Genomic DNA, 16,577 nt, shown 5'->3' with positions numbered 1-16,577 from the left:
TTCCAGGGTCCATTTCTGAACCCCGGACAAAAAGACTCTCTGCTGCGCAGTGCAACGCAGGTCGCAAGACCGAAAAAGGTCCCAGAATCATGGCAGGAAAGCATAATACAGCCAATCTATAAAAGTGGCCCACAAGATAATCCAGCAAATTATAGGCTGATCGTCACAACAGTAGTGGAGGCAAAAGTCTTCTCAAGCTGTCTGCTGAATGACTTGGAAGAATGGGCCGCAAAAGAAGATCTTATTCCAACATTCCAAACCGGTTTTCGAAGGGGCGAGTCATCGTCCACGAAATTGACATTACTGACTTCATTGGCCGAAAGAGCAAAGTATAAAAAGCAAAAGCTATATATTTGTTTTGTTGACTTTAAGGCTGCATTTGATTCTGTCTCCCGTAATTTACTTTGGTCTAAGTTATCAGCATGGGGTATCCCAAAACAATTGCTCGACATGATCAAATTGCTATACACTAATACGTGGGTCCAGTTTAAAGTCGGAGACGGTAGATGTACAACTCGTCGATTTGAAACTAATAGTGGTCTTAAACAAGGTTGCGTCTTGGCACCATGCCTTTTTAATATTTTTATGGCCGACTTAGCGTTACACCTTAAAAATGTCATTGCCCACTCGACTACCTTCTCAGGACAAGATTTTAAATACTTACAGTATGCAGATGATACCATACTATCAAGTCACACTGCTATAGGTCTACGAAGATTAGTTGATTCATTTAATAACTATTTATCTGTCAATGGTTTATAAATAAATAGCAAGACGACAAAAATTATGACGATTGGTGGTACAAAATTAGACAATTGAGTATGGAAGATTAATGGGTTATTTATTGAAACTGTGAAATTCTATAAATACTTGGGTATTACATTTGATGACAGATTGTCTTTTAAACAGCATTTTATTAACCAAAAAGCAAAAGCTACAGCCTTGTCCTTTGCTTTTAGAAAGTTGAGAGATATGTTGGGATGTCAAACCATAAGCATAAGGTAATGAAAGCAAAGCTTTTTCCCTCTCTGGCTTATGGTTCAGTGATTTTTCGAGTGAAAGACTCGAAAACTCTTGATAACCTACACATGAAAAATGTTAAATCTGTTTTTAGGGTTCCAAAGTATATCATTTTTCTGTTTAGACCAGGGCACTCTAGCGAACCAATGTTGGCAGGATATAATGAGGTATGAGCAGACTAAGGGCTGGATTATGGTATTTTTAAGTATGAATTTTAAATTTGGGGGTAGTGAAGGTAGTTCCTTTGAGAACATTTAACCATCCATTTGGAATGATGTCTTTTGTGACAGGTGTGAAATACGGAACCAATTTATAATGTACCTTGATATTATTTTCAACACACTGTATCATATGTGTTTTGTCATTTAAAGATGCGATATTGGACAGATCGAATTGGTATAATCAAGTGCACTTTCACTATTGCTGCTAGATGTAAGACACTGCACAAGTGCACTTTAACTATTGCACTTCAACTATGGTATTTTTAAGTTTGAATTTTTAAATTTGGGGTAGTGTAGGTCGTTTTATTGAGAACATTTTATCATCAATTTGATGTAATGTCTTCTGTGATTGGTGTGAAATACAGAATAGAATCACAATGCACCTTGATATTATTCTCAACACAATGTATTAAAAGTGTTTTGTCATTTCAAGATGTGATATTAGACAGATCAAATTTGTATAATCAAGTTACTGACACAACCCAAAGTATTTATATCTCTGTGTGTAATGATTTTTATTAATCAAAGCATTTCTTCTCAGATTGAAGACATAAGCAACACCCCTTCATGTATGTGGCTTTATGCTGGGAGAGAACACTTGACAACAAGTATGTGAGGTGTGCACATAGATTGGTGAAAACTGATTAAAAGAAAAGTGGAAGGTCAACATTGTCTGATCAAGAAACAGGAGTAAAATCATGGATTATGTCTTCTGGTAAAAAGGATCAGTTTGGCTAAATACAGATCTGCCTCTTTACAAATTGTGGCATTCTAATTTGCGACATTCCACTCATCATGTTAAGCAGAAGTATGTTTTTACAATATCACCACGCAATTTAACATTCTAAAACTTAATGAGTTTACCAACCAACCTCTCAAATCAGGAGGCACAAGACTTGCAATCTAATCAGTATTGCTAAACACTAGTTAGAAAATATATTGGCTTGTACAAGCATAAACCCTTTACTGAATATCTAACTTAGCACTATTCAAGATTTAACATACCTCCTGAATGGCCGTCATGACAACATGCTGGACAGACTCTTCCATCATCATGATGGTCTGGATGTATTCTTAAAACAGAACCAATACAATACACAATTTAATACACGCATCATGTAAATAACCCGAAGCAAAGAAATGGCATATGTTAATGTCATCTAAAGCTTTATGTGAAACTATCAAGAAAGCAGAACAATTACGAAAGCGAAACAAACAAGGGTCCTTTTTTCAGGATTTCTAAAAACAAAGAAACAAAACCCAGATGTTCAGGAATAAAATGAATACAATTACTTTTCATGCATGCTCAATCTAGCAAATCACTTTTGCATTTAATCTCCCTGAAATCAGTCTATTATTTTATCCTCGGCTGTTACAGTCTTAGATATAGCTATCACAGGATAGATCAGTAAAGTCGAAAGAATTTTGAAGTGCTAAATCAAAATCAGTCCCAATGTAACTTTAGCTAGCCAGGAGATGTACTTTAGCTAGTAGCATCAGGGCCATTGATGGCAGCTAATTACTTACATAGTAACCTCTAACAAATAGGTATTTGAGCTAAATAAAAGTTCATAGGTTTCTGGTTAATCAATGTGTAGCACATTTAGAAAAATACATTTAAGTTATAGATTCATGAGACAATTTAGTTAGGGAATTTTTTCATTTTTGAAAAGCTGAAACAAACCATAAGACATGCATATTAAAACTCACAATATATTAATTATGAACAAGTTACTTACCTTCGGTAACGATGTATCTGTAAGAAACATTAGTTAGTTAGATTCCTCACCTTAGAATATCCCCAGGCGTCAGACTGGATCCGGAAGATTTTTCGTCAGCAATACCCCTTGCGCGTCGCTAGGCGTCGTCTGCGGCTCCGCGTCCGTCGTCGGCGTCGTGCGCCGGGATGAAGTCGGAGTACTTAGACGCCGCCCTCGCGCGCTGACGTCAGTTCTTGTACATAGCCTTCCGCGCCAGGAACGCAGAGCCATGCAAAGACCGACACTGGTGCCAAAAATAAAATCTAGGGGCCTGAAAAGGATAACCTTAACCCTAGATGTCAGTTCGCAGAACGGGGAGGATGGGTGGGTCGGTGAGGAATCTAACTAACTAATGTTTCTTACAGATACATCGTTACCGAAGGTAAGTAACTTGTTCATCTGAAAGAAACACGTTAGTTAGATTCCTCACCTTAGAATAGATACCCAAGCAATACCATCCCCGGTGGTGGGTCTGCGAACCAAGATCACACCAGAAAGTCCTGGAGGACAGAACGGCCAAAGAAGCCATACCTCCGGACTTGGCTGTCAAGGCAATAATGCCTGGCAAACGTGTGTAGCGAAGCCCACGTTGCCGCCTGACAGATGTCCTGCAAAGGGACACCTCGTCCCAAAGCAGTAGTAGCCGCCGTGGCCCGAGTAGAATGGGCGCGCAGCCCAACAGGAGGGTCCTTTTTTGCCAAGGAGTAACACATTTTGATGCACAAAACGACCCACCGAGAGATGGTCCGTTTGTGCACAGCTTTCCCCTTCTTAGCACCCACGTATCCAACGAAAAGTTGGTCGTCCACCCGGAACTGCTTTGTGCGGTCCAAATAAAAGGAGAGCGCACGTTTTGGGTCCAGACGGTGGAGCCTCTCTTCCTCTTTGGAAGGATGCGGAGGCGGAAAGAAGGTGGGCAAGGTGACAGACTGCCCAAGATGAAATGGAGTCACCACTTTCGGAAGAAAGGAGGGACGAGGCCGAAGGACAACCTTGTCCGGATGAACAGACAGAAAAGGAGGCTTCGAAGATAAAGCCTGGAGCTCACTCACCCGTCTAGCCGAGGTGATGGCTACCAGAAAAGCAGTCTTAAGAGTCAGAAGACGAAGGGGACAATTGTGAAGAGGCTCGAAGGGAGCGCACATCAGGAATGTCAAGACAAGATTCAAGTCCCACTGAGGCATTACAAACGGAAGAGGAGGGAACGTGTGAGTAATGCCCTTTAGAAAGCGTGTAACTACAGGGGACTTGAAAAGAGAAGGCTGATCAGGAAGCCGCAAGAAGGCAGAGATGGCAGCAAGATAACCTTTCAGGGTGCCCAGGGCAGAGCCCTGCTGGGCCAAAGAAAGAAGAAAGAGGAGAACCTCAGAAAGAGGGGCGGAAAGGGGATCCACAGCCTTTGCTGTGCACCATGCCACAAATTTGTTCCACCGGCAGGCGTATACCGTCTTTGTGGAGGGACGCCTGGCTGCCAGAATGATATCACAGACTTCAGGAGGCAAGTCAAATGGCATCAACTGCCGCCGCTCAATCTCCACGCATGGAGGTGGAGGCTGGACAGGTTCGAGTGGAGGACCGTCCCCTGCTGCTGCGACAGAAGATCCTCCCGAAGGGGCAGACGTATCGGAGGATCGGTCAACATACTGAGTAGCTCGGGATACCAGTACCTTCGTGCCCAGTCCGGAGCCACCAAGATGACGTGGGCCCGGTCGCGCCTGATCTTCTTCAGCACTCTGGGCAGAAGTGGTATAGGCGGAAAGGCGTACAACAGACCGCAACTCCACTCGTGACGAAAAGCGTCGCCGAGCGAGTGCCGCCTTGGAAATTCCAACGCGCAGAACTGCTGACATTGCGCGTTCTCTTCGGTGGCGAATAGATCTAACCAAGGCTCTCCCCACTGCTGAAAGAGACCTTGCGCCACTTCGGAGTTCAGACGCCATTCGTGATCCATCATGCACCGGCGGCTGAGTTCGTCTGCTCTGTCGTTGAGAGAGCCCGCCAGATGTTGAACCACTAGGGTGACGCCCTGGTGTTCCAGCCACGTCCAGAGGCGCAGAGCCTCCTGACAAAGGGTCCACGAACCCACCCCGCCCTGTTTGTTGCAAAAACACATGGCGGTGGTGTTGTCCGTGAACACCTGCACGACACTGCCCCTGACAGAGGGAAGGAAGGCTTTCAGTGCAAGCCGGATCGCTCTCAACTCCAACAGGTTGATGTGGAGACGAGACTCCGCCGGAGACCAGAGGCCTCTGATCTCCGCCTCTCCCATATGGCCACCCCATCCCAGGAGGGACGCATCCGTCACTACGACATGCTCCGGTTGGGGAAGGGAGAGGCTTCTGCCCATAACCCAATCGCGGTCCGTGAGCCACCACTGCAACTGCTGTGCAGTGCCCTCCGAGATCAAGACATGGTCGGACAGGTTGCCGTGATGCTGGGCCCACTGAAACTTCAGGTCCCACTGCAGAGCCCGCATGCGCCGCCTGGCGTGATGCACTAGTAGGATGCAGGAGGCCATCAGCCCCAGAAGCCGCAACACTAGCCTGACCGAAACCCAGGATAGAGGCCGAAAGATGGGAATCAGGGCCTGAATATCCCGGACCCGCTGTTCCGGTGGATAGACCCGGAACTGCGCCGAATCGAGAACCGCTCCGATGAAAAGGCGCTTCTGAGAGGGACTCAGGTGTGACTTCGGCACGTTGATGGAAAACCCCAGCAAATGCAGGAGATCCGCCGTAGTCTGGAGGTGGGAGACGACTGCCTGGGGCGAGCCCGCCTTCAACAACCAGTCGTCGAGATAGGGGAAGACTGGAATCCCTGATCTGCGCAGATGAGCTGCGACCACCGCCATCACTTTCGTGAACACCCGAGGGGCACTGGTGAGACCAAAGGGGAGCACGGTAAACTGAAAGTGCTCTGGGCCCACCGTGAACCGCAGGTAACGCCGGTGGGCCGGCAGGACGGGGATGTGGAAATATGCGTCCTGCAAGTCCAACGCTACCATCCAGTCTCCGGGGTCTAGGGCAGCTAGAACCTGAGCCAAGGTCAACATCCTGAACCTTTTCTTCCGGAGGAAGGCATTGACGTTCCGGAGGTCCAAGATAGGGCGTAGGCCCCCTTTGCCCTTCTTGGGAATCAGAAAGTAGTGGGAATAACAACCACGACCTACTTCTGGACTCGGAACGCGCTCGACGGCCCCCTTGGCCAAGAGGGCGGAAACATCCTCGTGGAGAAGATTCAAATGATCCCCCGAGATACGGTGGTGCTGCGGTGGCATGGCTGGAGGGGTCGTCTCGAAGGGGAGGGAGTAGCCCCTTCGGACGATTTGCAGCACCCACCTGTCCGATGTGATGGACCGCCAGTGGAGCAGGTGATGGCGAACTCTGCCGCCCACTGGCGTGGAATGGGCCTGAAAGCTCGGACTAGGAAGGCTTTGAGGCGGATGCTGCCGGGGTGGATGTGGACTGACCTCGTCGTCCTCCAGAACCGCCTCGGCGGAAACCACGTCCGCGCGCAGGTTGATTCTGCGGCTGGTGGCTAGGCATACGTGAGGAGGCACCCCTTCCTTGGCCACGAAAGGGGCGAAAGGCGGAAGTGTGCGACCGCGGGGCCGAGAGGCCCAAGGACTTGGCCGTAGCCCGGGAGTCCTTAAAGCGATTCAGCGCACTGTCCGCTTTCTCGCCAAAAAGTCGAGTGCCATCAAAGGGCATGTCCATGAGAGAGCTCTGGACATCACCCGAAAATGACGTGGACCGCAGCCAGGCGTGACGTCTAAGCGCCACTGAGGTAGAAATCGCCCTACCCAGCGAGTCCGTGGTGTCAAGCCCACATCTTATAGCATGTCGCGCGGCATCCCTCCCATCGGCCAGAGCCTGGGTAAGTCGTGTCCGGACCTCCTCCGGACACAGGGGCAGCGCGTCCTCCACCGCATCCCACAGAGAGTGGGAATAACGGTCCAAGAGACAGGCGGTGTTCAAAGACCGCAGGCCCAAACTAAGGGAAGAGAACAGCTTCTTGCCAAACTGCTCTAGTCTCTTGGAATCCCGGTCCGGCGGGGCGGTCGGGAAAGAGGATTGGGAGGTGGAGGCCTGGATAACCAGGCTCTCAGGGGTAGGGTGTTGGGACAGAAAACTGGGGTCGCCCAGAGCAGGGCGGTGGCGCCTGGCGACGTTCCTGTCCACAGGAGGAACTGTGGAGGGCTTGGACCAGGTGCCCTGTAGAACGTCAGTGAGGGCCTCATTGAATGGCAGCAGAGGCTCAGTGGAGCTTGCTGCAGACTGAAGCACCTCAGTGAGGACGTTCGTCCTCACAGCCACGGCAGGCAGCTCGAGCCCAAGGGCTGCGGCCGCCTTGCGCAGCACCACGGAGAAAGCAGCACCCTCCTCCGAAGCCACAGTCGGAGGAGAGATGAATCCAGTGTCTGGCGAGGTATCCAGACCACTGGCCTCCCCCAGTTCATCTGCCCAGTCCTGGGACAGTTGGGCCTGAGCGGCCATAGGATCCTCGGATCCCTCCCAGTAGTCCCCATCATCCGACTCCTGGTGTAGAGGAGAAAGTAACGGAGCTGGGCGGTAGACAAAATGTGTCTCTAGCGGCGTCGATCTCGGCGTCCATCGACGCCGGACCGGCGCCGGGCCTGGAGCGGGACTGAACTGGGGCACGACGTCGAGCGGAGTCGACGTCGGCGTCGGGGGTGGAACCGGTGTCGACGCCGGCGGAGGAGGCGTGACAAGGTTGACGGGGACTCGAGAACGGGTCCCTCGGGCGCTTGCGGCGTCGAGGCCGGAGCCGTCAACGGCGCCGGGGCCGGAGCCACCGGCAGGCAAGGCAGCCCAGTCGGGTCCGCGGGGCCCGAAGGCGCGCCAGCGGGCACCGACGGCGGAGCCAGGTTCCTCATGGCCGAGAGGAAGGCACTGACTTCCGCCGGCGTCGCGTCAGTCCCAGGGACCGGAGGGTATGGGGACGGGCGCGGCGCCTGCGGCTCCGCCGGAGCCGCTGGGGTGGAACCACCCTGACCCTCGACCGAGTCGCGCGACCGGCGAGGGGAGTCCGAAGAGCGATGTCGCCTCTTGGACTTCTTGGAATGCTTCGACTTACCCGAAGACTTGGATCCCGACGACCGATGGTGACGTCGGCTGCGGCTCCGCGACCGATCCTTGGACCTCCTCCTGGACCGGGATCAAGAGGCGCGCGGAGCCGAGTGGCGAATCTCGAGAAGCTTACGGGACCGCTCCCGTCTAGCCTTCGAGGTCAGGGCCTTGCAGTCCGAACACGACTCCGCGTCGTGATCGAGGCCCAAGCAGTAAAGACACCGGCGGTGATGGTCCGTAACCGACATCAATCGGTTACAGTCCGTACAGGCTTTAAACCCAGGCATCCTACCGGCACCGGTGTCGAGACACGATCAAAAAGGATCAAAAAAGTTAGTCAAAAATTGACTAAAGGGGTAGCTCTCCCGGATCTGCGCTTACTGGCGCGGAAAAAAGAAGAACTGACGTCAGCGCGCGAGGGCGGCGTCTAAGTACTCCGACGACGTCATCCCGGCGCACGACGCCGACGACGGACGCGGAGCCGCAGACGACGCCTAGCGACGCGCAAGGGGTATTGCTGACGAAAAATCTTCCGGATCCAGTCTGACGCCTGGGGATATTCTAAGGTGAGGAATCTAACTAACGTGTTTCTTTCAGATATAGGTATCATCAGCAATGCACAGGTAAAGATCCATTTGGCATACATGGTAAAAGTAGAACAACAAGTTAAAAGTCAAACAAAAATGACTTGCTTGCAATGTCTGCATTATTTGCTGCCAGTATTTGTATATTTTAGGGCAAAGCCAGGCTAAAAGGATAAAGTTTACACATGGGAGTGGCATCTAGGGAATTCATGCCTGGTGGTCAGGTCGATCCTAAGCAGTTTAAGTGTACAATATGCTCTTTATAAGAAGGTAAAATTTATCTCATGTCTGTGTTTAAAAGACCCTTGATGTTTGGGTGGCAATAGTTCAGAAATTCCTCTGAAACCCCAGGACCAACACACCGCTCCCATTGTCCCCTACTACAGTTTGTATTTTTGCTATAGACTTCCCTGGCAGAAGAACACAATTTGGCCACCCAGTGGTGAGTCTGCAGATCTGTTTAAGAGGTTTGGACTCTGGTGCGCCATAAGAAGTCAGGGATAACTTCATGAAATACATGTCGAAGTCAAAAATATGTAAAAATGTGGAGCAGATTCGTATTTCTGCACACAGTGAACTGGTCTCCAGAAATGTATTCACCCTCAGCATAGAAGTGACTAAACAGGGTCAAGCAAGCTCTGGACAATGATTCTCATGCCGCCTGTTAGGTGGTTAGTGGTAGAAAGATACTAATATTTGAAAGAATTGCAGGAGTAAAGCGGTGTCAAAATGCATGAAAGGTTTCCACTTAAGAGAATATACATTGAAGGATTATAACTCATTTTCTTACTTGTTAAAACCTTGAAATTGTTTGCTCCTAGCAATCTTCAAAGAGCCATAATTTTCAGATCATGTTAACTATATAGAATTGCTAACCCCAAACAATGTAACCTGTGCCTTTGATTCTTGAATCACAAACGCCTTTTCTAAGTGCTATTGTCTTTTAATTTCACATTGTCCTGTGCTTTTAGTGATAATTAAGTTAACCATAGAGGAAACCACTCAAGAAAATAAGCAAACCCATAAAATCTTATAGTGCAAAGTAATTGTGTGAAAATCATTCAACATTTGCAATTTGGTGTGCAGTGAAGAAAGGGAAATTGTCACTTACCCTACAAGCATCTGTTCTTAGCATGTATTGCTGCAGATGCACAAGCTCTGTATACTCCTGCAATCAAGCGTTGGACTCAGACGTTTAAAACTAGTGTTTCTTTGAAGATGTTTTTTGAGTCACAAGGTTCATGGTGACACCTCCTTAGGGTGGCATTGCCCTTTGGCACCAACTCCATGTAAGACTGTTTTTCTCCCATTGGGTAAAAGTAGTATGGAGTGGTAGAAGAAAGTGGTCACATGGCATTGTCAAAGAATTAGATATGGAAAGAAAAAGAAGAGGAGAACTGCAACTGGGAACATATGTTTCCGGAGAGTAGGGTGGGCACATGTGAATCTAAGCACTACATGCATCAAGCAGATGCTTACAGGTCGAGTAATAGTTTCCATTCATATGTGTTACTCTAGATACACATGCTCTGCATAGACTGTAAAATAGTCCCTCTGTATATTCAGCGACTACCATGTGGGTGAGGCAGATGTCTGAAAAAGTGTTCTTACGACTGTCTAGTCAACTAAAAATTGTGGTCTAGCAAGAACAACCACACAGTAGTGTTTGGTAAACGAGAGTGGGGTTGACCAAGTAGCTGCCTTACAGCTGTCCGCTAGTGGAATGTTTCCAAGTAAGACAACGGTGGCAGCTTTCTTTCACTAAGTGCACACACTGGGAGATGCAGAAATAACCTGCTTGGCTTTAAGATAACACGTCTTGATGCAGTTGACTATCCATCTGGCAATTCCTGCTTTTGAAATTTGCTATTTCTAGGGGTTACTAAAGGCTACAAACAACTGGTCTGCCATAAAAAAAAGATTTGGTCCTATCAATGTGGTACACAAGAGTTCTGTTGACATCTAAAGTTTGAAGGGCTGTCTCGATCGTGGATTCTGGCTGTGGAAAAAGGACTGGGAGTTCCATGGTCTGGCTGAGATGAAACGTCGGGCAAAAACTTTGGGTTCGTCCGTAGTACTACAAAGTTGTTGCAGTCCTGGATGTAGGTTTCCTGTATCATGAGCGCTTGCAGCTCACTAATACGCCAGAGTAAGAATATAGCCACTAGGACTGCAACCTTATAGGAGAGGTACTGGAAGTGGCAGGAATGCATTGGCTCAAAGTATGGCACCCATGAGCCTGGTGAGGACTATATTGATATTTCACTTTGGGACTCGAGGCATCCTTGGGGGAATGACCCTTTTGATGCCCTCCATTAAAGCCTTGATGACTGGGTAGAGAATAGGGTAAAGTGTTCTCTATTCTGCATGTAAGCAGCTATGAATAGTAAATTAAATCTAATGGAAGTGTATGCTAGCCTAGACTGTTGCAGATGAAGGAGGTAGAATATAATGCCATGCATTGTAGGTTCTACTGGATCTATGTGCCTCAGGATAAAGAAATGGATACAACTCTTTCATTTTTCCACATAGCAAGCTTGAGTAGTTGGTCTGCATGCTTCCTTGAGGATATCCACACACTTGTGTGGGAGGCGTAGGTTGCCAAACTCGAAGATGTCAAGTGCAAAATCACTAGGTTGAGCTGTTTGAAGTCCGTATGACTACTCTGACCCTGGTTTCTGCTGAGAAGGTCCAACCTTTTAGGAGGCTTTTCATGGGGGCAGATGGACATACGAGTAGCGAGAAGTACCAAGGAGGTCTGTCCCAGTTGAGTAATACGAGGAGAAGCGTCTGTGATGTTTGTCGCATTTGGTGCACCAACAGTGGAAAGAAGCAGGACAGGCAGAAAGCATAAGCATATATCCTTGATCAGTTCATCCACAGTCCATTGCCCATGAACTGTGGGTGTGGGAACCTGGAGGGGAAGCTTGGTCATTGTGCCATTTCTGGGATGGTAAACATGTCATTCTGTGGAGTTCCCCAGCATCTGAAGTAGCCGTTGAGGATCAGAGTACGGAGGTTCCATTTGTGGACTTCTTGGTGTGAGCTGCATAGTAGGTCTGCTCAGTCGTTATCCACTCCCGGGAGGTACGCCCCTATCAAATGTATGCGGCTGTGGAGGGTCTAAAACTAAAGTGAGCTAAATGGAATAGGCGGAGAGAGTAGGTTGCTGCTGTGCTTCTGCAGGTAGTACATTGCGGTCATGTTGTCTGCTCGAACTAAGAATACCTTACCCTGTATCTATGGGAGGAAGGAGGGAGGGATATCTGAATTGCTAGGAGTTTGAGGTAGTGGATGTGGTTGTACTGTTGTTGCGGGTCCACAACGCTTGAACAAATGTGAGCTTGAGATGTGCCCTGTCGTCCTACCTGTGAAGCGCCTATGGTGACCTGCGGTGAAGGGTCTTTGAACGGCCAGCCCTGCAACAAATTGTTTCCATTCCACCACTGCAGAGAGAGATGAGCACAGGCCTTCGCCAACACATGATCCTCCACTGTGGATCATTGCGCTGCAATGGACTGTTCAAGTGGTTGCATGTACAGTCTGGCATGGGGAACCATGGTGATGCCGGAGGCAGTCATGCCAAGAAGGCGCATTATTGTTTTGACTGACAGAAGACCATTTTGCTGAAAAAGAGGGACAAGCTGCTAGAAAGCCATGATTTTTTTTTAGCTGGAGTAAGCGTTGCCCGTTACTGAATTAAGGGTTGACCTTAGGAAGGACTTGGTGATGGTAAAGTCTAAAGTGTGTGGGAGAGATATAGAAGTATGTCTATGGGTGAGGCCTTGAAGCTTCCGTGAACTCTTCATTAGCCAATCGTCAAAATTGCAGAATACAAGAATGCCTCCTGTTTCTAGCTCGATCAATCAATCAATCAAACATTTGTAGAGCGCACTAATCACCCGTGAGGGTCTGAAGGCGGGGAGGGGGCAGCTACTGCTTCAACAGCCAGGTCTTGAGAAGTCTCCTGAAGGTCAGCAGGTCCTGAGTCGCAGGTGTGTGGGGAGGGTGTTCCATGTCTTGGCGGCGAGGTATGAGAAGGATCTGCCGCCGGAGGAGGTCCTGTGGATGCGTGGGACGTAGGCGAGGGCACGGTCGGCGGAGCGAAGCTGGCGGTTCGGGGTGTAAATGGTGAGGTGTTTGAGGTATGCTGGTCCGGCCTTGTGGAGTGCTTTGTGGGCGTGGGTGAGGAGCTTGAAAGTGATCCTCTTGTTGACTGGGAGCCAGATGAGTTACGATTACTGCTAGGCATCTGGTGAAAACCCTTGGAAAGCAGTTACACCGAAAGGTAAGACTTTTGAATAAAAAAAGATTTTATATACTTTTTATTTGGTTTTCCTCACATACATATATACAGCAGTTTAAAGAGATGAACGGTACAGTATCACCATGTATCATATACAGATACATATTGTGGGTTTCATATCGATAGAATACTTAGCGCAAGGGGGGTATTGTACTACTATCAAGTACTGCAGTGCTGGGTATACTGCATTATGTCTATTGTACTCTTGTTGTGAACCCTTGACTGTCTTATGAGGACCTTGCGTATGGAGGCGAATGGTTAGTGCAAACAGTGTTGGGGGATTAACTTGTACCAAACACGGGTGATCGGGTATGAACGGAGTGTACACTGTACAGGAAGTACATATGTGAATGGTAAAGATGGTGGAGCTGGGCATGGGTGTGCCGCATCGGTGTGTTGGGATCCTTGGGAAATCGGGTGTGGTCTATGTATCTAGTGTCTGAGTGTTAATAGGAGTTGTACAAGGTGATTCTCTGGTCGGGCTCTGCTTGTGGTTCTGTGGGGTTAAGGTATTGTGCACAGTTGTGGGTGGGTGGTGTCGGTCAGTTCTTGAGATACATGTGGTGGTAGCGATTGGGGCGTAGTGATTGTGTGATTTGTTTGAAATCATGGAGGAGCACTGCCCATTGCATGGAGATGGGTCGTTTGCATATTCCACTGGCCTCTTCGTGCCTCCGAGTGTCTTCTTCAGATGTTCCTCATTTACAGACTTCTCCCATCTAGGCTGCCAACAGGGGGCCCCGCTGGTGCGTGCCAGTGCATAGCAAACCCCGGTTTTGCCAATAGAAGGGCTAGGGATGCAAATCTCATCTGGACTTTGTGGTGTTTACGACACCGGGTTATACCCAGAGCACAAGCGTCCCATGTATTTATATTGGTGAGTCCTGTCGTTTTGCGTATTGTGTTGTGGATTGTGCCCCAATATAATTGCAACGTAAGACAACTCCAGAACATGTGGTAGAATGTTGCTTTGGGGGTATGACATCTGGGGCATGCAAATTGTGTATTCAGGTAGTAGCGTTGGAGGTGGTCAGGTGTTAAATAAGTACGGTGCAGTATATAGAATTGCATATTTTTAAAACTGGCGTTGCCAGAGACCCTCTGTGGAAACTCCAGTGCTTGTTCTCATTCGTTATCATGCAGTGGTCTCTGGAACTCTTCTTCCCACTGGTGGCGTAGGGGAGCGAGGGATGTAGCCGTTAACTCCCGTATGGCTCTATATATCCTTGTAATTATATGTCGTCCGGGTCCCATTTGTAATATGGCATGGATGACCGGGTGCCTCGCTGGTTCACTTTCAACTATATGCCAGGTGCGGCGACAGTCTGAGATCACTTGTCTATGCAAAAGGAATTGATCTTGGGGGAGTTCATACTCCTCTGTGAGGTCATCGGAGGAGATTAGCTGTCCATCTGCAAAAAGTGATCCCGCATCTATGAGTGGTCAGTCCAGATTTTCAGAGTGCGTGAGGTGTAGTGTTTACGACCTTTGGGTAGGCCCACGAGGAGTAGCAAAGGGGTATATGGCGGGGTTTCTCGGGATAGTCTATAGATGGGGGACATACAGGACCGTGCTATTCTCACTTGTAGTGGGTGGGTCATTGTTGGGTGGGAGCCCGGCAGGAGCATATGTCGGATCACTTCCATAGGCAGCGGTCCTGTGTTTACAGCCGTTTCCTCCAGAGTGTGCCCCGCTGTCCATCGGGACAACCACTGGAGCTGGGCTGCCAAGAAATATGCTTCAAAAGATGGGGCTCCTAGTCCGCCCTGATCTATTGGCAGCTGCATTTTAGCCAGCGCGACTGTTGGCGCCCTCTCCCCCACAGGAGTGTGCATAATTGTGTGTTCAGTTCCTGAAAGAACAAGCGAGGGGGGATGAGTGGGAGGTTTGCTAAATAGTATAAGAGGAGCGGGAATATTACCATTTTGGCCAATGCAATTTTTCCCAGGGAGGATAGAGGGAGGGTGCACTAAAACCCAAAGGATGTGCAGACGCCTGCAAATGCTTTACGGTGATTGCCTTTGTTATTATCCTGTGGGGTGTGGTATAGTTGTCCGACTAGATATCGGGGGCCATCCGCGCTCCACGCAAGTATAGCATCTCTCATTTGTATCATTTGTGGGGGGAGATTGGCACTAAGTGGATAGATAGACGATTTTGTCCAGTTAACTTTAAGGCCTGCCACAGTGGCAAAGTCTGTAAGGGTAGTGAAAATGGACGTGAGGTCCATCGTAATGTCCTGTACGTAAAGTAATAGGATGTCGGCATAAAGGGATACGCTGTGAATGTCACCCGATACTGGAATACCCCAGTCTCTGCACTCCCTCCTGAGATGAATCGCTAAAGGTTCCACTGCCAAGGCAAAGAGGAGGGGGAAAGAGCAGGCAGCCCTGTTAGGTTTCCCTGGATATCTTGAAGAGAGGGTGAAATGTGACGTCCAACTCAAACTCTGGATGTAGGATTTGTATATATTGATCGTGTGTACGCTTGTAATGTTGGCCTTACTCCCATACATTGGAGCACAGGAAAAAGATATGGCCTGGAGAGAGTATCAAAGGCCTTTTCCTGGTCCAGAATCAGACATGAAGCGCTGGAAAATTGGCCCTGCACCCGATCCTGAACATGGAACAGCAGGCAAGTATGCTCCTACCTGGGACAGATCCAGATTGGTCTGGATGTATTAAAGCTGGGAGGACCTAGGCATAGCTGTCGGCCAACATCTTACTGAAGATTTTGTAATCTGCTGAGAGTAGCGCAATTGGCCGTTAGGACCCCAGGAGCTGTTGGTCGCGCTCTGGATTTAGAAAGGAGACTATTAAGGAATCGTGGAGTGAGTCTGGAAGCTCCCTGCCCTCCAGTGCTGCTTTGTGCACGTCTGCTAGTCTTGGTGCCAGCTGCATGGAAAAGGTGTGGTAATACTCCATAGTTGGCCATCAAGGCCTGGGGCTTTGTTACTGGCCAATACTCGTATTGCCTGTGTCACGTCTTTGGCCGTCATAGCAGGGTCGAGGGAGGTTCTGTCGGAAGGGGAGATATGCGGTAATGGGAGGGTGGTAAGGAACTGCTGTATCAACATGGGATCTACTTGTGTGGAAGCTCTGTAGACTTCCTCGTAGTAGTTAAAGAACGCTCGGGTGATATCTGCTTTTTTGAGCAGACTGTCATTCCTGTGGGGGTAATTATTTCTGTTATCGGACACGCACTAGTGTTTTGTCGTATGAGCCATGCCAGTAGTGTTCCTGCAATGTCACCCTCCCTGCTTAACCGGGATGCGTGCACCCTGAAATTGTATCACCTTAGGTCAGCTAGAGCAGCTGCGTACGCAGTTTTGGCATCTGTTACCTGTGTCAAATAACACTTTCCCCATATCTGCTGCCAAAGAGAGAGCCGCTGACTTATCCTGCTCGTCCTGTACACGCCAGTCTAATATTGCACGTATCCCTGATATTTGCCGTATAAATGCCCCTCTAATGTATACTTTAAATGCATCCCATTAGAGCATTCTTGTAGTGGCTGTGTTGGTGTTTTCCATGAAATAGTCACTAATTGTTTTTGCCTGCACGTGCCGGAATGCTTGATCTTCTAAACATTCGCCT

General features: G+C 48.7%; 1 protein-coding gene across 4 annotated transcripts in view; it reads right to left on the bottom strand.

The window, feature by feature from the left end:
• Nucleotides 1–16,577, bottom strand: part of HOOK3 (hook microtubule tethering protein 3) — a 1,476,018-nt gene that overhangs the window by 1,099,937 nt on the left and 359,504 nt on the right. For all 4 annotated transcript variants that reach the window (XM_085636641.1, XM_085636638.1, XM_085636639.1 and 1 more), the window contains exon 6: nt 2,247–2,314. Coding sequence is in view for 3 of the 4 variants with exons in the window: in XM_085636638.1 (XP_085492764.1) it covers nt 2,247–2,314 (68 nt within the window). In the remaining variant the exon portion in view is untranslated. The remainder of the gene's footprint in view (nt 1–2,246; nt 2,315–16,577) is intronic.

Source organism: Triturus cristatus, chromosome 2_1 (assembly GCF_964204655.1).
Source record: "Triturus cristatus chromosome 2_1, aTriCri1.1, whole genome shotgun sequence".
NCBI classification, from domain to species: Eukaryota; Metazoa; Chordata; class Amphibia; order Caudata; family Salamandridae; genus Triturus; species Triturus cristatus.
This window is presented reverse-complemented; position numbering and strand designations above follow the sequence as displayed.